Source organism: Caretta caretta, chromosome 4, assembly GCF_965140235.1.
Source record: "Caretta caretta isolate rCarCar2 chromosome 4, rCarCar1.hap1, whole genome shotgun sequence".
NCBI lineage: Eukaryota > Metazoa > Chordata > Testudines > Cheloniidae > Caretta > Caretta caretta.
In genome coordinates, this window is record NC_134209.1 from 145,457,814 (window position 1) to 145,482,486 (window position 24,673).

The window sequence follows — 24,673 nt, forward strand, 5'->3', positions numbered from 1 at the left end:
TATTTTAAGTAGAGAAACTGAAGGCATTAAAATTTTTTTTCTACTGTCTCAGCACTGACAAGTGTCTAGTGGTTTTCAGACCAATGTACAACTGGAAGGGACTGCTAAATACCAACCTCGTTGTATAAATCACTGAATTCTTCAACCACATCTTTCGGAATCCTCTGCCCATTGTTGGTAAGGTGATAAGCCACCCCATTCTTGGAGTAAAGACTGATACGGCCAACACTTCTCTCACCATCAGTAGTCTCTTCAAGTAAGCCATTGTCTTCTGCTAGATGATAGACTGGGTTTCCATTTGAACCATGGATCCACGTAGCTCCCAGTTCAAAAGTGGCGTTCTCTAGGGGGGAACAATCCAATTAGACCAATACGATGAACTCGTTTAAAAAGAGATGTTGTATGTCACACCCCAGTCTACACATGAAGAGCAGTAAATAGAGCACAAATAGGACATTTACCCAATGATGCCACATCATCAAAAAAACAACACTGAAGAATTGAAGAAAGAAAAGGAGTACTAGTGGCACCTTAGAGACTAACCAATTTATTTGAGCATAAGCTTTCGTGAGCTACAGCTCACTTCATCGGATGCTTATGCTCAAATAAATTGGTTAGTCTCTAAGGTGCCACTAGTACTCCTTTTCTTTTTGCGAATACAGACTAACACGGCTGTTACTCTGAAACCTGAAGAATTGAAGAAGTGCTTTCACTTAAGGACAGGTTTAAGTGTCATACTAATGTTTGTTTATCCTAGGTCTCTGCACAACAAGTGTCATACAGTGCTACAAAAGGGGATCAATCACAAGAAGGGTGCTCCCTAAAGAGATTCCAAGGTATGCAGCAGCAATGGTCTCTAATAGTTCAAGAACAATGCAGAAGCCCTAACTCCAGGTCCTAATCCATGATTGTCACTAGCTCAACAGGTGCCACTTAGCCTCTCTACTTCATCCTTCCCACCTATAAAATAGGAATACTATTCGTTTACCTACCACAAGGATGCTAGAAGGACCTCTGTACAGTGCTTTATATCTTCAAAAGAGCTATGTGAGTATTTTATATATCCTGGTATCAGATTCTGAGCAGTGTAACAGCAGAATTCAATGGTGTCTGTCCTATGAACATCATTAGAATTTAGTGCACCAGGGGGTGTATTGATCTCTCTTGCTCAAAAAGTGTGAGGGGTTAGGGGACGAAAAGAGGAGTTGGCTATCTGTACTGTACAACTGCAAACAGAATATAAATGAATACTTACATAAATATTGAAGAAGTGGTAGGGAAAGAATAAGAGCATCGGTAGGCCACCCAAAGCCTTCAAACATCAAATTTAGTCTGAGGGAAGGGGAGGGAAGGTGATTGTTATTCAAGTACAGAGCAAAAAGGCATCTGTTCCACTAAAGCAGACGAATTCAGGAAAGACTGAGACTGTCCTGTAATGGCAGCCTGAGGCTGCTTACTTTAGCATGCAGGAAAGCTTTCTTCTGCAATTAAAAATGTGTGTTGTTTACCAAAAGGACTCAAGCTACCTGCATATCCATAAGGTAAAATTAGATCATATTTTATTATTTGTGCCTTTGAAAGATTTCTTTAAAAAGATGCACTGTCACATTAAAAAATATCATTTATTTTTCACTACCTGTGCTGTTTGTTTGCTTTTTGCATTTCTCAGTTTGGACAATGCAAACTGATTGGTCAGTTACACGGTTCTCTATAGTCTAGGTCTCATCAGTTTTGCCCTCAGACTCTCACGTATTAGCCCAATTATGTAAAATTTAAGCTGATAACAACACAGGGGGATATTTATTAGGTTAAAAAGAAACACTATTTCTAGAGGATTTTATCTTAATTTATGGGATTATTTCTTATTACAGTTAGGGTTTGTAAAAGCTCACTTGTACAAAAACAAAAGTTTGGACTAAATTTGACCCAACACTGTCCCTTTAATATCATGGTCAACCCCATGCAATGCAGCATGTCTTGCAGTTTCCGTGGACATTTTATTAGGAATTAGCAGGTTAGCTACTAGCCTAGATGTTTTCACTCTCAATAACTTCCTACTGAAGAAGATAAGAATCGTGCAATTGATTACACCAGGGGTTCTCAAACATCACTGCACCGCAACACTCTCCTGACAACAAAAATTACTACACAACTCCAGGACAGGGAACTGAAGCCTGAGCTCGCCCGAGCCCCACTGTCCCAGGTGGGGTTCAGGGGCAAAGCCAAAGCCCAGCCCCACTGCCCCGAGTAGGAGGGCCAAAGTGCAGCCCAAGGGCTTCAGCCCCGGGCAAGGGGCCTGTAACCTGAGCTCCACCACTGCACCAGGCGGTGGGGGTAGGGCTTTGGCCCCGGGTGGTGGGGCTTGGGTTTCAGCTTCAGCCCCAGGCCCTAGCAAGTCTAATGCCAGCCCTGGTGACCCCATTAAAATGGGGTAGCGACCAGTGGTGAGCTAGAACCGGTTGTTAAATTTAGAAGTCCTTTTAGAACCGGTTGTTCCACGAGGGACAACCAGTTCTAAAAGGGCTTCTAAATTTAACTGGCCAAAAGTGGGGCCTTAGGCACCGACTCCATAGGTGCTCCAGGCCTGGAGCACTCAAGGTGAAAATTTGGTGGGTGGCAGCTCCCCGCCCCACCCCCAGCTCACCTCCGCTCCACCTCCGCCTCCTCCTCTGAATTCGCCTCCCCACTCTACTTCTCCGCGCCCCCAGGCTTCCCGCGAATCAGCTGGCTTCCTGCTCAGGCCCAGGGATGCGCAGGTGAGCTGGGGCAGGGGGGTGCGAGGGGGGTTGCCCACGCTGCAGCAGGTAACCTGGGGGGGGGGCCCGCAGGGGAACCACTCCCCGCCCCAGCTCACCTCCACCTCCCTGGGCCTGAGCGGGAAGCCGCTGCCTGCTTCTCAGCCTGCCCCGGCTTCCCACTGAACAGTTGATTCGTGGGAAGCCGGGGGGGTGCGGAGAAGCAGAGCGGAGCGGTGCTTTCAGGGGAGGAGGCACAGGCGGAGCGGAGGTGATCTGGGGCCAGGCGCAGGGTGGGGAGCTGCCAGTGGATGCTCTGCATCCACCAATTTTCCCAGTGGGTGCTCCAGCCCCAGAGCACCCAGGGAGTCGGCGTCTAAGGTGCCACTTTGATGTGATCAGTGGGGGAGCAGCCGCTCCCCTCCTAGCTACGCTCCCCTGCCCCTAGGAACCAGAGGGACCCGCTGGATGCTTCCTGGGAGCTGCCCCAGGTAAGCACCTCCGGGACTCCTCACCTCGCCCCCTGGCAGGTACCTCTAGCTCTTAGGGGTGGGGTGGGCACCCACTATGATGGCCTACAAGACCCTCCTGCCCGGTTCTGGGGGCAGTCAGGGGACAGGGGAGGGGGGTGGATGGGGCAGGAGTCCAGGGGGGGCAGGCATCAGGAAATGCTGGGAGGCTGGATGGGGCAGGAGTCCCGGGCGGCGGGGGTGGGCAACGACCCCCTCGTGGGGTGAGGAGGGATCCTGTTGTTAAGATTTTGGCAGCTCATCACTGGTCGCGACCCACTTTGGGGTCCCCACCCACAGTTTGAGAACCGCTGGATTACACCATCACATAGTGCTTAACATGTAAATTCAGTCATAACGCCATTCCAAAAGGAAAAGGAGTACTTGTGGCACCTTAGAGTTAGTCTCTAAGGTGCCACAAGTACTCCTCTTCTTTTTGCGAATACAGACTAACACGGCTGCTACTCTGAAAAATGCCATTCCAAGTATGCTAACATTTACAGTGGGTTCACTGTTAGAAGTGATGCTATCAAGTTGTACAAATGAGTCACTATTTCAAAGCAAATCCCCAGACATTTGGTTTTCCAAGCCAAGAACAATTTCAAAAGTAAATAAAGTGCCAGTGGAAGTTATCCGTCAAGGCCCTGAATGTGCAAAGACTTACATGGGCACATAAAGCATGTGCTCAAGTCTTTGCAAAATCAGGGCCTAAATGTGTTAATATTTAAGGCATTGCAACTTCTGAACATACCCATAGAGCATGCAGTCTGGTGGAAATGATTCAGACCAGCAGTCAATGGTACAGTGCTCATAAATATTTCAGGTTTGAAGTGACAGTGATCTTATTACCTGGGATCTTCATACAATCCATAGCATACAAGATTATTAGCAGGAATAGTATATAAAACATGTAGGTCAGTCTGTGGTCCCCATTCCACTAGTATGAATTGGCATTAATACTGACTTCCAAATAGAATCTTGCTCTTTTTCTTTCAATCATCAGCATTTTTTAAAGTAGCACAAAATACTAGCATATTCTTCTTTATTTTTACCAAATTTTACTGTCACAGCACAAACAAAAAAGGAAAAGCCATTTCCTTTCATTTTCTCCTGTGAGGAGGCGTTGTGAGGAATGTAATTAAATACCGTACAGGGAAACTAAAAATAGTCTAGCTCACCTGTATATTTAGAAACTCATTAACTGACATTACTCAAAGCAGATAAGCCAGTTATTTCCTGAAGTAAGTAGCATGATAAATTCTTTAGAAGTGTGAAGTTAATCATATTCTTTTACACAGATAATTTTACACAGTTAATTATATTCTTTTACACAGATACTCCATTTAGTTCCAGGGCCCTTCAGGGCTTGAAAAATCAAGTAGTTCCAATACCAATCTCATTTGAATAAGGCCTTGTCTACACTACAGGGAAAAACCGATCTAAGCTACACAATTTGAGTTACGTGACTAGCATAACTCAAGTTGCTGTGTAGCTTATACCTACTTACTGCGGGGTCCATACTATGGGATGTTGACAGGAAACGCTCTCCCTTACTCGATTCCCCTTACTCTTCTCGATCTGGTGGAGTACAGGAGTCGACGGGAGAGCGATCTGCAGTTGATTTAGCAGGTCCTCACTAGACCTGCTAAATCAACTGCCGATGCACTGATGGCCGAGCATCGATCCCCTGGTAAGTGTAGACAAGTCCTTAGTAAGCGAATAGTATACAGTCCTCATAAAATAGGTCTGCTGCTCCCATTAACATACATATTTAGCTATAATATGTATTTCCCATGCACCACTGTGATGCAGCACCTGACTGTTACTATGTGTATATCAGACCAATGCAGAAGCCATATATATATAATCAAAGCAGAACACTCCACCTCTTCTTTGTTATTGCCCTGAGTGGAATTCTGAAAAACTTGTCTATGTTGAGTTGCAACTAACTCCATGAGTGGTCTCATTGGAACTGCAGCTACTAAGTAAGGGTATCTGAATTTAGACCTTAAGTAATTGTCTTCAAGGGTATGTCTTCACTGCAGATTACCTGAGTTATCAGCACCCGGATCTATGCACACAGCTTAGCCTAGCCCAGGTGCGAGCAAACACACTGCAAAGCCTGTGTCCTAACTGGTGCTATGCTCCCCTGCATGTGTCACTAGGACTTCAGGGGGCATATCCCATGAGTTTTTGTGCTGCAGAAAGCTGAGCTGCTCTGATTCTTTCCCAATGGACTTATGGAAAAACTTGTCTGTGCTTCAGAGAACATGAGGGGAATTGTGGGAAGGCACTGGAGGACTATCAGCAATTGAATGGTTTAGCTTGCATCCTCATTGTCAAATGGGTGGGCTACCCGCTCAAGTGAAAGTGGTACCCAAGTTCTAGCCTACACCTCCAGTCAGGCCAGCTAGCCCAGGTTTAAAGAACTACCAACCTCGGATGAGAGGGCTTTGTGTGTGGACACGAGGGGGGTTAGGGGCAACACTAAAGAAAACACTGAGTTACCTCTGCAGTGAAGACATACCCCAAGGAAGAGATCACTAGGCCACGCCTGCGCTTTGTCACTGAGGAGGAGGGGCTGCGTATAAAGGCCTTGCAAGCTGACCTAATAGGAGGAAAACTTGAGCTACTCCTGATCACCAGTAGCAAAGAATTCAACAGCCAAGAACCCTCCACCAGGAACAATATGCCCTCAAATACAGAGGGCCAGATCACCAGCTGGTACACACAGGCGTGACTCCAGTGAAGTCAAACCTAAACCAGTTTATACCAGCTAAGGATGTGGCTTTGAATATTTAAACCATGAGGAATGTTTTCAAAGAGACTGGAGATCCGGAGATGAAAGGCCCTCTGAGCCAGAATCTGGCAGCCTTGCTCCTGTACAGAAGCAAAGGGGATACTCACAGGTGCATCTACATTAGACAAGAAGGTACATTCTGTGCTACCAGTAGGTAAATGAACCTCGTGGGTCTTATGGAATCACCTCCCTAATGCCAACTAACTAGTTTAATTTTTGACCAGGTTCTCTGTATTCATTAACTTGGGCCTCTAGCTGGTCTTCTTTCACTTTATTTAGCCCAGCCTTACGTCACTTACTGTATTTTACTCTATAAACTCACCACAGTAAATAAACATGAGTGCCTGTGACCTTTCAGAAGGGAAATGAATGAAAAGGCTATTTGACAAATCTAAACTCTGGAGTCTGAATAGGGCACTTCAAATGCTGGCGAGACTTGGCACAGATTAGAATGGAAAATGTGTCATTTACTCCCTGTGGGCTGTGTCCAAGATATCCTTGATCATGCATGTGAGTGGAGGGGAGTGTTAAAGGTCTGGAATATTAAAGGACCAATATTTTCCCTGTGGAATTTTTTGTACTGTACTAATATAGGGCTTAATTTTGCCTTCCCTGTTCACTATGTTACTCTGTGGCCTTGCCTTCTCTAGGAAGAAAGGGGTGTTCTTGCCTCATGTTAGCTAACACATGGTAACTAACACAAGGAAAAATCCTAGTGAAGACAGGCAATTTGGAGCCTAAGTTTTACCTCAACTAGCTAATACACGTTATACTCCTGGGGGCATTTTGCACCAAAAAATTAAAAATTCTGCGCAAGATATTTTAAAATTCTGCAAATTTTATTTGTTGAATAAATGTGGAGGCTCCAGCATGGCATTGGGAAGCACAGGCCACTGGTTGCACGAAGGTGGGAGACCATCCTGCAGCACCCCCACCCCTGGGAAACGGACTCAGCAGTGAGGCTGCACCCAACCCTGACACAGCATGAGGACTGGACCTGCCCCAGGAACATCACCCCCCTCCATGCCAGTTGCACCAGGTGTGGACAGGCAGGATCCAAGTGTGGAGAGGCTTAGTGTGGGGGGATCCAGGTGTGGATTGAGAGGGTTCTGTGTGGGACAATCAGGGTGCAGGTGGCTCAGTGGGGGGATCTGGATGCACTGGGCCTTGTTGGGGGTTTTTGGGCACAATGGTAATGGGACTCTGCAGGGTGGTCCAGGTGAAGGTGGTTGGGGCTCAGCCGGTGGGGGGGTCTGTGTGTGTGGGGGATAGAGCTAGGCAGGGGGTCTGGGTTTAGGGAACTCAGTGGGGGGTCCAGTTGTTTGGGGGTGGGGCTCAGTGGGGTGGGAATCCAGGTGCAACTGATTGGGGCTCAGTGCGGTGGGGATCTAGATGCGGTGGCTCATCGGGGTGGTTCAGGTGCAGGGCAAGTGGGGCTTATCAGGGAGGTTCTGAACGCAGGAGGTGAGGATCGACGGGAGGATCTGGGTATGAGGGGGTCCAGATGCATGGGGGTTGGGTGGATGGGGGAGCAGCAGCTGTACAGGGATCCCTCCCCCTGCAGCTGAAGAGAAATGGGTACAGGAAGTGGTGGGGTGTAGTTTACAGAGCTTCCTGCAGCTGGGGGAAGGTCTGACCCAGCCCCAAATGCTGTGCAGGGGAAGAGGAAGTTTTCTCCTATGGCATCCAACCTTTGCTCTTGGCTAAGAACATTCAGTAATCTGCTGACCACAGAACGTAGGTATCTTGGGGTACACATACACTGCAGCTGGGAGTGAATCACCCAGGCCGAGCAGACAGACACGCTACCTCTGCCTGCGCTAGAACACTAAAAATAGCAGTGTGGACATTGCGGCACGAGCTAGTCACCTGAGGGCAAGGCTACCTGACCCCCTGGCTTGGCACTCAGGTGGCTAGCCTGGGCTGCCGCCCAAGCCACACCATCCATGCTGCTACTTTTAGCATGCTAGCTGGAGTAGAGCTAGTGCATGTCCGTCTACCTGGGCTGGGATGAGATCAGATTAGAATTCGTATTCCTATCCCACGTTAGCTAATTCATGGTAAGTAATGTGAAGCAAATGCCTAATGAAGACAGGGCAGTTGGTAGTGTTAATGTTACTCCTGTCGGGGAATTCTGTGCCACTGTGCATGCGCAGAATGTATGTCCCCCGCAGATTTCTTTGCCTCCCCGTATTAAAATGACTTTCTGACGGGGCAGCAAAGGGAAGCCACAAAAGCAGTCATGCGACTCTCCCCAGCAGTATGTTTCAGGTGCCCAGGGCAGCCAGCAGAGAGGTAAATCACTGTGGGGTAAGGGGTGGGACTGGGGAAGACCCGGCTCCTACTCTGTGCCAGGCTCAGCTGCTAGTCCTGGCTGGTCTGGGGAGGATGGGACTTCCTAGTTCACACATTCAAGTTACTGGAGAAAAATACCCTTCCCCACCCTCAGCCACGCTGAACTCTGTTTATAAAGCCAATTGATCACCAACACCTTCACTTCACAATAATACTTTACACTTCTGCAGAGCTTTTCATCTAAAGCTCTGAATGCTTGGGAAGCTCTGTGCCCCACACATGAACAATAACCCATTGCACCCAGAAGCCGGGTAATTGCATGCTAAAATACCCATTTGCAGGTGCAAATGACCAGGAAATAGCTTTAAGAGGATATCTAACAAATTAACCCTCGTAATAATACAAAATCTTGCCGGAAGTGTGAGACGAGAGAGTCTGATACAACGGTACAAAAACATTTTCCTTACCAAGTCTGACGCTTTGCACTCTGCCTCCAATTCTGTCAGATGCCTCAAGGATTGTTACATCCGTGAAACCGTTTTCCAGGAGAGATTTTGTAGCTGACAGGCCCGCAAGGCCAGCACCAATAACTACTATTCGAGGCTGTCGTTTTCTCCGTAGGCCACTACTAAGAGGATCATCAGTGCTGTCTGAAGATGTTTCACAACTTTGCATGCCGTCCAAGCTCTCCTTCTAAGGAATCTAAGGAAAAGCAAACAAACAGGTTCAAGGAACTAAGCCAACAACTCTCCACGCTTCACGAAGATTTCTTCTCTCAGCACAGAAGCAAATTTGGGGGTGCCTCTAGATATATGACTAGCAGAAAAGAAAGTCAACCTATGAACTAGAACAAGTCCTTTCAAATGGGAACCACAGAAAGGGCAACAAAGATCAGCCTGGAATGTAAGAGTTTCTGGTCTCGACTCTGGAGCATCAATAGTTGAACCTTCTGCAGTCTCCACCCTCTACATTGTAACCATGTAACAATTTCCAGCAAATTCATAGGATTTCTGACCTCCTGTCTCTTTATATAATCTACTGAGGTGGCAATTTTGTGGTAGAGAAAAAACACACACCCTGTGACAACTAGCTGTTCAAAGAAGTAATGTAACTTTATTCTGCTTCTGTGGCAACCACAAAGCATAAGCTTTAGATCATATAAATATGATACTAGGTAAATGGGACTTAGCTCAAAGCAGAAAGACCAGATATCAAACCAATAGCTGAACGGAAAGTGCAGGTGGGGAGGAGAATCTCGGGTTTGCTCGTTAGAGGGCTATTTGATTATTGCATTGTTAAGAAATGTGACTAAATGCACTAATGATCACAAAACAGTCACACTACTTTTCACTTCTGAGGTACCATTCCTTTGAGGATCTCAAAGCACTTTGCACATATTAACTAAACTTCTCCACCTCTGTGCAGTATGCAGAGATCAGATATGGAGAAGACAGATGATGGTTCAAGTTCAGCAGTCATGTAAACGGTGGTATAAATAGCAAAACTGCATCCATCTAGCATCCAGATGCTATTTCTTAAAACTGTGCCATTTTAAATCAGTTTAGAAACTGGTTTGAAATTGGTGCAACTTCAGCCAGGTTTATACTTGGAATCCTTTGCCAGTATAGCTATACTATACCAGCAAAGCACTCCTAGCGTGGACTAGGGTGACCAGATAGCAAGTGTGAAAAATCAGGACGGGATGCGGGAGTCAGAGGTGCCTATAAAAGAAAAAGCCCCAAATATTGGGCCTGTCCCTATAAAATCAGGACATCTCGTCACCCTAGTATGGACACAGCTTATACCATCAAACCAGTGCTTGTGCCACTATAATTCATTCCAGCCCCCCTAAGCATAAGCTAGAACAGCAAAAGGACAGTTTTACCAGTCTATCTGCATCTACAATAAAGGCTTTTCCCAGCACTGCTATGTCTGCCTGTAGGGAGCCAGGGTGGCTCCCCTCTGAACCAGAGGGTAAAGAGCCACCCTTGCAGCCTGAGTGGGCAGGGCCAGGCCAAGCTTCCGCCAATCCCCGGAAGGGGAAGGGTGGGACAGGAAGTACAAAGGGCGGGGCCCTCTGCCCAGTGAAGAGAGCACCAGGGAGGGAGACAGACACAGGCTGTTGGCTGTTCCCTCGCGATCCTGCTGCTGACCCAGGCGAAGCCCTGGGCAAGGAGGAGCCTGACCGGGAGGAAGGCCTGTGGCAACCAGGGCTGCCCGCCGCTGAATACCCAGAGGACCTGGAGGGGCCTGACTGCAGCCCGGGCCAGCGGGAGTCCGATACCGAGGGGGAGCGGGGTTGGCCCGTAGCGGAATACCCGGGGGAGATGGAAGGACCGGAGTGGCCCGCAGCGGAATACCCGGGGGAGATGGAAGGACCGGAGTGGCCCGTAGCGGAATACCCGGGGGAGATGGAAGGACCGGAGTGGCCCGCAGCGGAATACCCGGGGGAGATGGAAGGACCGGAGTGGCCCGTAGCGGAATACCCGGGGGAGATGGAAGGACCGGAGTGGCCCGTAGCGGAATACCCGGGGGAGATGGAGGGACCGGAGTGGCCCGCAGCGGAATACCCGGGGGAGATGGAGGGACCGGAGTGGCCCGTAGCGGAATACTCGGGGGAGATGGAGGGACCGGAGTGGCCCGCAGCGGAATACCCGGGGGAGATGGAAGGACCGGAGTGGCCCGTAGCGGAATACCCGGGGGAGATGGAAGGACCGGAGTGGCCCGTAGCGGAATACCCGGGGGAGATGGAAGGACCGGAGTGGCCCGTAGCGGAATACCCGGGGGAGATGGAGGGACCGGAGTGGCCCGCAGCGGAATACCCGGGGGAGATGGAAGGACCGGAGTGGCCCGTAGCGGAATACCCGGGGGAGATGGAAGGACCGGAGTGGCCCGCAGCGGAATACCCGGGGGAGATGGAAGGACCGGAGTGGCCCGTAGCGGAATACCCGGGGGAGATGGAAGGACCGGAGTGGCCCGTAGCGGAATACCCGGGGGAGATGGAGGGACCGGAGTGGCCCGCAGCGGAATACCCGGGGGAGATGGAGGGACCGGAGTGGCCCGTAGCGGAATACTCGGGGGAGATGGAGGGACCGGAGTGGCCCGCAGCGGAATACCCGGGGGAGATGGAAGGACCGGAGTGGCCCGTAGCGGAATACCCGGGGGAGATGGAAGGACCGGAGTGGCCCGTAGCGGAATACCCGGGGGAGATGGAAGGACCGGAGTGGCCCGTAGCGGAATACCCGGGGGAGATGGAGGGACCGGAGTGGCCCGCAGCGGAATACCCGGGGGAGATGGAAGGACCGGAGTGGCCCGTAGCGGAATACCCGGGGGAGATGGAAGGACCGGAGTGGCCCGCAGCGGAATACCCGGGGGAGATGGAGGGACCGGAGTGGCCCGTAGCGGAATACCCGGGGGAGATGGAAGGACCGGAGTGGCCCGTAGCGGAATACCCGGGGGAGATGGAGGGACCGGAGTGGCCCGCAGCGGAATACCCGGAAGAGATGGAGGGACCGTAGCGGCCCGCCTGAGAGACCGGGTAGGAACTAGCCCAGGGGCCGAACTACACCGTGGGGTGAGTGTGTTTGGCCAGCGGGTGCGGACGGCCCCGCTGACCCAGCGGCGGGACTTTCGCCTCCCGCCACTGTCGGGGCCCTGGGCTGGAACGCAGTGGAGTTGGGTGGGCCTGCGTTCCCCTACCCCGGCGCTCCTCTGCCCGAGGGGCGCGCTACTGACTCGTGCTGGCACACCTTCCCCGCTAATTCCCCAGCACCCGGAAGGTGTGGCTGAGGCCTGCCCCAGAGACCATAGCTCTCCATCGCCCCTAGGGGCTCAGAGGACCGACCAACGCCTGTCACACTGCCACAAATCACACCTCTTCACGCCCCTGACCAACATCAGTACACCAGCAAAAGATTGTAGTCTTCATGGTGTGGACGTATTTCTAAGCGGCAATGTTTAATTAACAAGACTCTAGTCAATTTCATTGCTGTTATTTAGAACCTATTGGCCACTGTTGCTGGCTATGGGCAAGCAGGAGTGTGCACTGGAGTTATTTATGGGGAAGTTGGAGCCGAACATCGGAGGCTGAAGGAGTAGCAGAGAACTCTTTCCTTCGTTTTGCATACAAGCTCTTGAGTAGGGCGAAGACACAAAACTCCTTTCTTTCAGCAGCTGGGGGTAGGTTACAGCTTCAGGTTTTAGATACTTAGGAGCCAGAGGCTGATATGAAAGATGAAGCACATGCACACCCTGTAAACGGGATCTATAGACAGCACCCGGGTAAACATAACAGCACCGACCCCTTTCTCACTATTTGTAAGTAATAGGGGGACTGGGCTTCTTACCATGGCGTGTCTCCCCTTCCCCTCAACACCAATCCCTCACCCATACCTCATTTCTTTTTCACCCACCTCCCGATGGAAGGTGTCTCATAGATTTCTCAATTCCTGCTGTTCCAATGGGCACCAGTGGCCTGTAAAATCAATCAAGGATCCAATCCTACCAATTCCAAACAAACAAATTCAAGAATCTTACACTGCTCAAGGTAGGAAGTCAGACACTTTTGGTTCTTTTAGAGCTGTCAAGAGATTAAAAAGATGTATTGTGTGATTAATCGCGCCGTTAAACAAAAATAGAATGCCATTTATTTAAATATTTTTGATGTCTCCTACATTTTCAAATATATTGATCTCAATTACAACAGAGAATACAAGTATACAGTGCTCACTTTATATTTATTTTTATTACAAATATTTGCACTGTAAAAAACAAAAGAAATACTATTTTTCAGTTCCCCCATTACAAGTACTGTAGTGCAATCTCTTTATCATGAAAGTTGAACTTACAAATTATATACAAAAAAACTGCATTCAAAAAGAAAACAATGTAAAACTTTGAAGCCTACAAGTCCACTCAGTCCTGCTTCTTGTTCAGCCAATCGCTCAGACAAACAAGTTTGTTTACATTTGCAGGAGATAATGCTGCCCACTTCTTGTTTCCAGTGTCACCTGAAAGTGAGAACAGGCGTTCGCATGGCACTGCTGTAGCCAGCGTCGCAAGATATTTACGTGACAGATGCACTAAAGATTCATATGTCCCTTCATGCTTCAACCACCATTCCAGGGGACATGCGTCCATGCTGATGACAGGTTCTGCTCGATAACAATCCAAAGCAGTGTGGACCAATGCATGTTCATTTTCATCATCTGAGTCAGATGTCACCAGCACAAGGTTGATTTTCTTTTTTGGTGGTTCAGATTCTGTAGTTTCCACATCAGAATGTTGCTCTTTTAAGACTTCTGAAACCATGCTCCACACCTCATCCGTCTCAGATTTTGGAAGGAACTGCAGATACTTAAACCTTGGGTCTTGTGCTGTACCTATCTTTAGAAATCTCACATTGATACCTTCAATTCTGCCGTGAAAGTGTTCTTAAAACGAACAAAATGTGCTAGGTCATCATCGATAACATGTTATATATGGCATACTATAACATGAAATATATGGCAAAACAGAGCAGAAGACATACAATTCTCCCCCAGGGAGTTCAATCACAAATTTTATTAACACTTTTTTTTTTTTTTACGAGCATCATCAGCATGGAAGCACATCCTCTGGAATAGGGGACGAAGCATGAAGGGGCATATGAATGTTTAGCATATCTGGCACGTAAATACCTTGCAATGCCGGCTACAAAAGTGCCATATGAACACCTGTTCTCACTTTCAGGTGACACTTTAAATAAGATGCAGGCAGCATTATCTCCCGTAAATGTAAACAAACTTGTTTGTCTTAGCAATTGTGTGAACAAGAAGTAGGACTGAGTGGACTTGTAGGCACTAAAGTGTTACACTGTTTTGTTTTGAAGTGCAGTTATGTAACAAAAAAAATCTACATTTCTAAACTGCACTTTCATGATAAAGAGGCTGCACTAGGGCAGGGGTTCTCAAACTGGGGGTTGGGACCCCACAGGGGGTCGCGAGGTTATTACATGGGGGGTCAGGAGCTGTCAGCCTCCACCCAAACCCCGCTTTGCCTCCAGCATTTATTATGGTGTTAAATACATTAAAAGGTGTTTTTAATGTATATAGAGGCTTGCTGTGTGAAAGGGGTCACCAGTACAAAAGTTTGAGAACCACTGCACAAGAGTGTTTTTATGCAGTGAGTTGAAAAACACTATTTCTTTTGTTTATCATTTTTAGAGTGCAAATATTAGTAATAAAAATAATAAAGTATAGTGAGCACCGTGCACTTTGTATTCTGTGTTGTAATTGAAATCAATATATTTGAAAAAGTAGCAAAACATCCAAAAATATTTAATAAATTTCAATTAGTATTCTATTCTACAGTGCGATTAATTGTTTTCAGTTAATTGCAATTAATCGACAGCCCTAATTTCTTTGAAATACTAGACGGACAGGGAGCCAGGATCCTTGGGTTCTGCCACTGGATCATTGGGTGAAAATTATATCACTTCCCTGTCCTGCAGTTTATCCGTCTGCAAACTGGGGTTATAAAAGTCTCACAGAGGTAGTTTGAAGCTTAATTACCATTGTGTAAAGCACAAAGTGTAAAGTAACGTCTGTTATAAAGGTTATACTATAATTAAAACTGAGTACTTTATTTCACTCAGGTAAAATATGGTGATGTATTTTAGGATTTAATGCAATCAACATGAGTTTTAAAAATTCTTCAAACAATCATCTTCTCCATGCCAGCTGTGGGAACTCTCAGATACTGTATTGATGAGTATGTTATAAAGGCCTGGATATGGAACAGTCCCCTCTACCGTTTATAATACTGTAAGCTTGAAACAGGAACTACTGTCTCAGATCTCCAGTACAGCATTCTCAACTTAATAAAAAGGATGTTCTCACGCCACCAAAAACTTAAAGAACATGTGGGTTCCCTTTCTGTTCAGCATTTTCATTTTGGTTTACAAGATCTGTCTAGACAGATGAGACAATAACAGGGTATTTCATATGCCATGTACAATGTAGAAACCACCATTATTTAGCTTGCTCAAATTTTACTATACAACTCACAGAGGGGAAGACAATTAAAATAATAGGATCCTAGGCTTCTAAACCATAATATGCAGTAAAATGACGATACTATATAAAAATCTATAATTCCGCACTGCACATTATTTCACTGTCAATTAATACAGTGTGTTGGGCTCGTAAGAAAGAGGAGCGCATGAATCATGGGTCTATTGGACATAATACCTTCAGTATCTGCCAGGCTGCAAGACAGCACCCAAGCCAATGTATAAGTGTCACCCTTCACTCCAACACTGAAAGAAGTTTGCAAGGTTTGGGCTTTTAAGGTTTTGTCTTCACTGCCAAAAAAAAAAAAGGGGGGGGGGGGGCGCAGAGTGTTTTTTCCATGAGAGAACTAGCGCACATTAGCTAGCCTGCGATAAAATCCCAGTGGAGACAAGGCATCTGTAGTTTGACCACGAGGTAAACCAGGCAAGTATAGTGCTGACCTCCCGCAGCCACCTTCCAGTCAAACTGCAGTGCCTCATCTCCACTAGGATTTTTATCCTGCTGTAAAAACCCCCAACTTTTCTGCAGGGAAGACAGAGCCTTTAGTTTCACCATCTCCCCACTTCCGCTTAGCCTCATCATCTACCCACTACTGCCTCCATTCTGGTTTTAATTACCTGCACTTCCCTGCTCGCCTTCCTCCACCTGCTTCTCCACTCCATACTCCCTCACCCACCCCACCTACTTTCATTCAGCTCCTCTCACCGCTTGCCCTCTTCTCTATTCCTGCTTCGCAGAGTTAAACAAGCCATGATTCTGCTTCCAAGAAGTACCGACACATGTCTGCAAAAATAAATCCATCACCAAGACGTGCATGGAAACATCAAAGCAAACTCAAGCGCTTGTAACTGCAATGCTTGCTCTCTTCACCGCCTATGGACTCCCTGTACGTTTATCTCCAGTGGTCATCTCAGTTCAGCAACCGATCCTGCACCTGGTTCCCTTTGGGTGGGCCCTTGCCCCCGTGCATAGCCTTTTTGACTTCCAGCAGGACAGCACGCAAGAGGGGAAGTCCAAGCAGATGATCCAGTTGCAGGATCAGGGTCTTAGGTTGTAAGAGTTCTGGGCAGGGACAAAGTCTTATTTGTTTGAAGGCACCTAGCTTAATTTGGTCCCTCTATAAATAATTAATACAGCTATTAATAATTACTTGTTTATTTCTGTTTCTCTGTCTTATCTTTCAGAATACAAGGCCTTCAGGGCAGGGACTATCTTCTGTTCTTTTTGTACAGTGTCTAGCATAATGGGGCCTGCTAAAATACAAATAAATAGTCATTATAAACTGAGCACAATACAGCACAACCTGTTTAATTCTGGGCAAGCCAAATTATCATGATGTGGTTAGTAGCAGTGTAGCACCCAGGAGCCCCAATCATGGACCAGGACCCCATTGTGCGAGGTGCTGTACAAACAAAGAACAAAAAGACTTGCCCTGTCCTGAAGAGCTTACAATCAAATTCTGAAGTCCATACTCCCTTTTACTCAAGCAGACTCCCACTGAGCACTTTGTGCTCAACATTCCTTCAGCGGAAGTTCAACCTGACTGAAGACTTCAGCATTTGGCCCATATCTTGGGCTTCTCATTTTTCTTACCATTCAAATTCTTACCCACTCTTATGCCTTGTCTACACTTGAAATGTAGGTCGGTTTAGCTACGGCACTCAGAGGTGTGAAAAATCCACACCGCTGAGCACCACAGCCATGCCAATCTAATCCCCTGTGTAGACACAGCTAGGTCAAGGGAAGTATTCTTTCCTTGACCAACTTACCGTCGCGTAGGGAGGTGGAGTTACGACAGTAATGGAAGAACCCCTTCATTGCTATAATGTGTGTCTACCTCACAGTGGAGACAAACAGGCCTTCTCTACACACAAAAGATGTACCACTAACTATACTGGTATAGTTAAAGGGGTACAACATGCCTAATGTGAACAGTTACATCAGTATAAAGATGCTTTTACCAGTAGAGCTTATCCACATAAGGGAAGGGAAAGACAACAAAGCAGGCCATGTCTACACTACGAAAGTACTCCAATTTTACAGAAGTCGATTTTTGGAAACAGATTGTATAAAGTCGAGTGCATGCGTCCACACTAAGCACATTAATTCAGCGGTGTGCGTCCACAGTACTGTGGCAAGCGTCGACATTCCAAGCGGTGCACTATGGGTAGCTATCCCACAGTTCCCGCAGTCCACGCTGCCCACTGGAATTCTGGGCTGAGCTCCCAATGCCTGATGGGGCCAAAAATTTGTCGTGGGTGGTTATGGGTAAATGGCATCAGACAACCCTCCCTCCCTTCATGAAAGCAACAGCAGACAATCATTTCGCACCCTTTTCCCTGGATCGCCCGAGCAAATGCCATAGCACAGCAAGCATGGAGCCCGTTCAGCTCACCTCAAGCATCATCATGCAGTTTATGCAGAACCAGCTCCTGAAAAACCAGGCGAGGAGGTGACGGAAGCGCGGTGACGAAGACATGAACACAGATTTCTCTAAAACCACAGTCCCCAGCAATTTGGAGATCATGGTGTTACTGGGGCAGGCTCATGCTGTGGAACGCCGATTCTGGGCCCGAGAAACAAGCACAGACGGGTTTGACCGCATAGTGTTGCAGGTTTGGGATGATTCCCAATGGCTCCGAAACTTTCACATGCGTAAGGGCACTTTCATGGAGCTTTGTAACTTGCTTTTCCCTGCCCTGAAGCGCAAGAATACCAAGATGAGAGCAGCCCCCACAGTTCACAAGCGAGTGGCAATAGCCCTGTGGAAGCTTGCAAAGCCAGACAGCTACCGCTCAGTCGGTAATCAATTTGGAATGGGCAAATCTATTGTGGGGGTTGCTGTGATGCAAGTAGCCAACGCAATCATTGAGCTGCTGCTATCAAAGGTAGTGACTCTGGGAAATGTGCCAGTCATACTAGATGGCTTTGCTGCAATGGGATTCCCTAACTGTGGTGGGGCTACAGATGGAACGCATATCCCTATCTTGGGAGGTTTCAGAGTAGCAGCCGTGTTAGTCTGTATTCGCAAAAAGAAAAGGAGTACTTGTGGCACCTTAGAGACTAACCCATTTATTTGAGCATGAGCTTTCGTGAGCTACAGCTCACTTCATCGGACGCAGCCAGTACATAGACCGCAAGGGGTACTTTTCAATGGTGCTGCAAGCACTGGTGGATCACAAGGGACGTTTCACCAACATCAACGTGGGATGGCCGGGAAAGGTTCATGACGCTCGCATCTTCAGAAACTCTGGTCTGTTTAAACGGCTGCAGGAAGGGATTTACTTCCCAGACCAGAAAATAACTGTTGGGGATGTTGAAATGCCTATAGTTATCCTTGGAGACCCAGCCTACCCCTTAATGCCCTAGCTCATGAAGCTGTACACAGGCACCCTGGATGGTAGAAAGGAGCTGTTCAACTATAGGCTGAGCAAGTGCAGAATGGTGGTAGAGTGTGCATTTGGACGTTTAAAGGGTCACTGGCGTAGTTTACTGACTAGCTTAGACCTCAGCAAAACCAATATTCCCATTGTTATTGCTGCTTGCTGTGTGCTCCAGAATCTCTGTGAGAGTAAGGGGGAGACGTTTGTGGTGGGGTGGGAGGTTGAGGCAAATCGCCTGGCTGCTGAATATGCGCAGCCAGACACCAGGGCGGTTAGAGGAGCACAGCAGGAAGCGCTGAGCATCAGAGAAGCTTTGAAAACTAGTTTCATGACTGGCCAGGGTACTGTGTGACACTTCTGTCTGTTTCTCCTTGATGAAAACCCACCCCCTTGGTTGCCTCTAAATTCCCTGTAAGCCACCCGCCCTCCCCACTTCAATCACAGCTTGCTTGCAAAGGAAATGAAGTCACTATCATTTAAAAAACATGTATTCTTTATTATTTGATTATAAAAATAGGGAGATAACTCACAAGGTAGCCCTGGTGGGGTGTGGGAGGAGGGTGGGAGGGAAGGAAAAGGCCACTTTAAAATTTCTTGAATGACAGCCTTCTTTTACTTGGGCTGTCCACTAGGGTGGAGTGGTTGGGTGCCCGGAGCCTCTCCTCCCCCCGACCCCGCGTTCTTGGGCGTCTGGGTGAGGAGGCTATGGAAACTGGGGAGGAGGGAGGGCGGTTAAACAGGGGCTGCAGCGGCAGTCTGTGACCCTGCTGCCATTCATGAACCTCCTGCAGTAGCCCCAGCATTGCCTCATGCCTCCTCTGATCTTCCTGCTGCCACCTCTCCTCACATTCATCAGCCACTTTCCTGTACTCTGCTATTGTGTCCCTCCACACATTCTGCTGAGCTCTGTCAGTGCTGGACGACTGCATGAGCTCAGAGAACATTTCATCGCATGTGCGTTTTTTTCGCCGCCTTATCTGAGATAGCCTTTGGGTCAGAGGAGGGAGGCTTGAAACATTTGCAGCTGCTGGAGGGAAAAAAAGGGAGTGAAGTATTTTAAAAGATACATTATACAGAACAATAGCTATATTCTTTCACGGTGAACAACACTATTCACAGAATCATAGAATATCAGGGTTGGAAGGGACCTCAGGAGGTCATCTAGTCCAACCCTCTGCTCAAAGCAGGACCAATCCCCAACTAAATTATCCCAGCCAGGGCTTTGTCAAGCCTGACCTTAAAAACTTCTAAGGAAGGAGATTCCACCACCTCCCTAGGTAACGCATTCCAGTGCTTCACCACCCTCCGAGTGAAAAAGTTTTTCCTAATATCCAACCTAAACCTCCCCCACTGCAACTTGAGACCATTACTCCTTGTTCTGTCATCAGCCACCACTGAGAACAGACTAGAGCCATCCTCTTTGGAACCCCCTTTCAGGTACTTGAAAGCAGCTATCAAATCCCCCCTCATTCTTCTCTTCTGCAGACTAAACAATCCCAGTTCCCTCAGGCCTCTCCTCATAAGTCAGGTGTTCCAGTCCCCTAATCATTTTTGTTGCCCTCCGCTGGATGCTTTCCAATTTTTCCACATCCTTCTTGTAGTGTGGGGCCCAAAACTAGACACAGTACTCCAGATGAGGGCCTCACCAATGTCGAATAGAGGGGAACGATCACATCCCTCGATCTGCTGGCAATGCCCCTACTTATACTGCCCAAAATGCCACTGGCCTTCTTGGCATACTGTTGACTCATATCCAGCTTCTTGTCCACTGTAACCCGTAGGTCCTTTTCTGCAGAACTGCTGCCTAGCCATTCGGTCCCTAGTCTGTAGCAGTGCATTGGATTCTTCCGTCCTAAGTGCAGGACCGACCCTTGGGGCACTCCACTTGATACCGGCTGCCAACTAGACATGGAGCCATTGATCACTACCCGTTGAGCCCGACAATCTAGCCAACTTTCTATCCACCTTATAGTCCATTCATCCAGCCCATACTTCTTTAACTTACTGGCAAGAATACTGTGGGAGACGGTGTCAAAAGCTTTTCTAAGTCAAGGAACAACATGTCCACTGCTTTCCCCTCATCCACAGAGCCAGTTATCTCATCATAGAAGGCAATTAGATTAGTCAGGCATGACTTGCCCTTGGTGAATCCATGCTGACTGTTCCTGATCACTTTCCCCTCCTCTTAGTGCTTCAGAATTGATTCCTTGAGGACCTGCTCCATGATTTTTCCAGGGACTGAGGTGAGGCTGACTGGCCTGTAGTTCCCAGGATCCTCCTTCTTCCCTTTTTTAAAGATGGGCACTACATTAGCCTTTTTACAGTCATCCGGGACTTCCCCCGATCGCCATGAGTTTTCAAAGATAATGGGCAATGGCTCTGCAATCACATCCGCCAACTCCTTTAGCACTCTCGGATGCAACGCATCTGGCCCCATGGACTTGTGCACATCCAGCTTTTCTACATAGTCCCATACCACTTCCTTCTCCACAGAGGGCTGGTCACCTCCTCCCCATGCTGTGCTGCCCAGTGCAGTAGTCTGGGAGCTGACCTTGTTCGTGAAGACAGAGGCAAAAAAAGCATTGAGTACATTAACTTTTTCCACATCCTCTGTCACTAGGTTGCCTTCCTCATTCAGTAAGGGGCCCACACTTTCCTTGACTTTCTTCTTGTTGCTAACATACCTGAAGAAACCCTTCTTGTTACTCTTAACATCTCTTGCTAGCTGCGACTCCAGGTGTGATTTGGCCTTCCTGATTTCACTCCTGCATGCCCGAGCAGTATTTTTATACTCCTCCCTGGTCATTTGTCCAGTCTTCCACTTCTTGCACGCTTCTTTTTTGTGTTTAAGATCAGCAAGGATTTCACTGTGAAGCCAAGCTGGTTGCCTGCCATATTTACTATTCTTTCTACACATCGGGATGGTTTGTCCCTGTAACCTCAATAAGGATTCTTTAAAATACAGCCAGCTCTCCTGGACTCCTTTCCCCCTCATGTTATTCTCCCAGGGGATCTTGCCCATCAGTTCCCTGAGGGAGTCAAAGTCTGCTTTTCTGAAGTCCAGGGTCCGTATTCTGCTGCTCTCCTTTCTTCCCTGTGTACATAGCACATGTGATTTTGGTACAAGGTCACATTTTGTATCTTATACTGAGTGCCTGCGGCTTTGGTGTTAGAGATCACACACGCAGTGCCGGGCAGCAGAATTCGGCTTGCAGGCAGACATGGTAAGCCATAGTCTTTCGGCTTCTGCAACCTTCATAACACCAGCGCCCTCCTCTCCCATACCAAGAAAAGCACGTTGTGTTGGCCATTTAGTGCTGCAGTTTTCCTGTTAACGTGGAGCAGCAGAAACCAAACTAACCCCCCGCCCCCATCCAATTCTCTGGGATGATCGCTTACCCTTCCCCCCACCGTGTGGCTAGTATCAGGGAAGATACCTGCTAGCCAAACACGAACAGCTCAGCGCCAATGCCCGCCCTGTCCTCCCACCACATGGCTAACTGCGGGGAGGATTTCTTTTCAGCCACAGGCAAACAGCCCAGTAGAAACAGCCACCTCTGAATGTTCCCTTAATTAAATTCCCCTATTTCAACCAGGTTACCATGAACGATATCACTCTCCTGAGGATAACACAGAGCGATAAAGAACGGATGTTGCTTGAATACCAGCAAACACTGGGACCATACACTGCCAAGCTTTGTCATACAATGATACCAGATTACTTGCTACTAGCATGGCGTGATAAAGTGTCCTACCATGGAGGACCGAATAAGGCTGCTCTCCCCAGAAACCTTCTGCAAAGGCTTTTAGAGTACCTCCAAGAGAGCTTCATGAAGATGTCCCTGGAGGATTTTCGGTCCATCCCCAGACACGTTAACAGACTTTTCCAGTAGCTGTACTGGCCACGAATGCATCCCAAGTCCTCAGCGCTACTTAATCATTAAAAAACGCTTGCTTTTATAACATATATTATATTTTAAAAGGTACACTCACCAGAGGTCCCTTCTCCGGCTTCATTGGGTTGGGAGAGTATTTCAGTCAGGGTGAGAAAAAGATCCTGGCTGTCGGGGAGAACAGTGTGCTGTGTGCTCTCCTCAAGCTCGTCCTCCTCCTCCTCATCTTCCCCATCCGCAAAATCCTCAGCCATGGCAGAGAGTACCCCATCATCAAAGTCCACGGACAGGGGTGGGGTAGTGGTGGCGGCCCCCCCTAGAATTGCATGCAGCTCAGCGTAGAAGTGGCATGTCTGGGGCTCTGTCCCGGAGCGTCCGTTTGATTGTTTGGTTTTCTGGTACGCTTGTCTGAGCTCCTTAAGTTTCACGCAGCACTGTGTTGCGTCCCTGCTGTAGCCTGTGTCTCTCATGGCCTCGGAGATCTTTTGAAATGTTTTGGCATTTCGCCTTTTGGAGCGTAGTTCTGATACCACAGATTCCTCTCCCCATACAGAGATCAGATCCAGTACCTCCAGTTCGGTCCATGCTGGAGCTCTTTTTCAGTTCTGGGACTGCATGGTCACCTGTGCTGATGAGCTCTGCATGGTCACCTCTGCTGATGAGCTCGCTTGGCCAAACAGGAAATGAGATTCAAAAGTTCCCGGGGCTTTTCCTGTACACCTGGCCAGTGCATCTGAGTTCAGAGTGCTGTCCAGAGCAGTCACAATGGTGCACTGTGGGGTAGCTCCCAGAGGCCAATACCTTCGAATTGTGTCCACGCTAACCCTAATTCAAAACGGCGATGTCGATTTCAGCGCTAATCCCCTCCTTGGGGAGGAGTACAGAAATCAGTTTTAAGAGCCCTTTATGTCGAAAAAAATGGCTTCGTTGTGTGGACAGGTGCAGGGTTAATTCAATTTAACGCTGCTAAATCTGACATAAACTCGTAGTGTAGACCAGGCCTAAGAGGTCTTTATAATGGTATAACAGCATCCAATCAAGAAGTTGCACTGGAATAGCTATTTAGGTTAACAAAGGTCACACTCCTAACTGAAAATAGTTATACTGGTATAAAAATCTGTGTACAAATCAGGACTGACTGTTCAGCTAAGGTTTGCTCCAGCAGCATTTTCCCTTAAAAAGAAACGATAATAGGTTTCTCTAAGTTATTCCCTCCTCCACATGCAAGACAACCCCCTGCATCCATACTCTTTGCACTGCCCACTTATTCACATAGAAGTCCACCCCAACAACACTAGAGAAGCAAAAACCGATGCTAGTCTTCTGTGCTCCAAATTCAGCAGCTACAGCTACAGTCCTGAACAAGCCTAGAGATCTATCCATTTTATAAACTTCCTCTCATCTTATCAGACTTTTGTCAGCAAAATCCTGCAGTACACAAGTCAGACAATTATATTCCAGCACTAAGCCCAGAGGATTAAGGTAGTCCGTAGCTGCTTCTTTACTGTTTTCTTGGAATGTGGCACTCTCCTGATATGGCTTTGTTTCTCTAGGATCCTGAGGGGAGCAGATATCAAAGAGAATAGTAAACCAGTAAGCAAACTTGGCAGGAATATTGCCAAGGGTCAGACAAAATTAAAAAAGCAAACAAGGCAATTCTGAGCCAAAGCTGCCACAATGTCCTTAACTCACCTAAAGTAGACTGTAGAATATGCACTAGCCACACGTATGAGCTGCATGCTGAAGTACGTGCATACGACCGTGCTGTAATAATGGACAAATGGGACAAATTCTGAGTTGTGTCTCTACATACTATTCCCAGGCTCATTTGTGTGGGTTTGGTTTTTTAGACACTATTCTCGAATGAACGTTTTAGCGCTTACGAAAGGTGCCTGTTGAGGTGCTAAAATTAACAAAAGCTATATCCAACCAGCGGGGGGGGAAATCCCTCCTGACCCACCGACTCCCTCAAGCGCAAAAGGACAAATTTAACACAGTCAGTTGCA

General features: G+C 47.7%; 1 protein-coding gene across 2 annotated transcripts in view; it reads right to left on the reverse strand.

The window, feature by feature from the left end:
- SMOX (spermine oxidase) overlaps positions 1-24,673 on the reverse strand; it is a 98,392-nt gene that overhangs the window by 32,011 nt on the left and 41,708 nt on the right. For both annotated transcript variants that reach the window (XM_048846345.2, XM_048846344.2), the window contains exons 2-3: positions 8,807-9,041; positions 117-343 (exon numbers count right to left, since the gene is read on the reverse strand). In XM_048846345.2, the coding sequence (XP_048702302.1) occupies positions 117-343; positions 8,807-9,014 (435 nt within the window). In that variant the 5' untranslated portion in view covers positions 9,015-9,041. The remainder of the gene's footprint in view (positions 1-116; positions 344-8,806; positions 9,042-24,673) is intronic.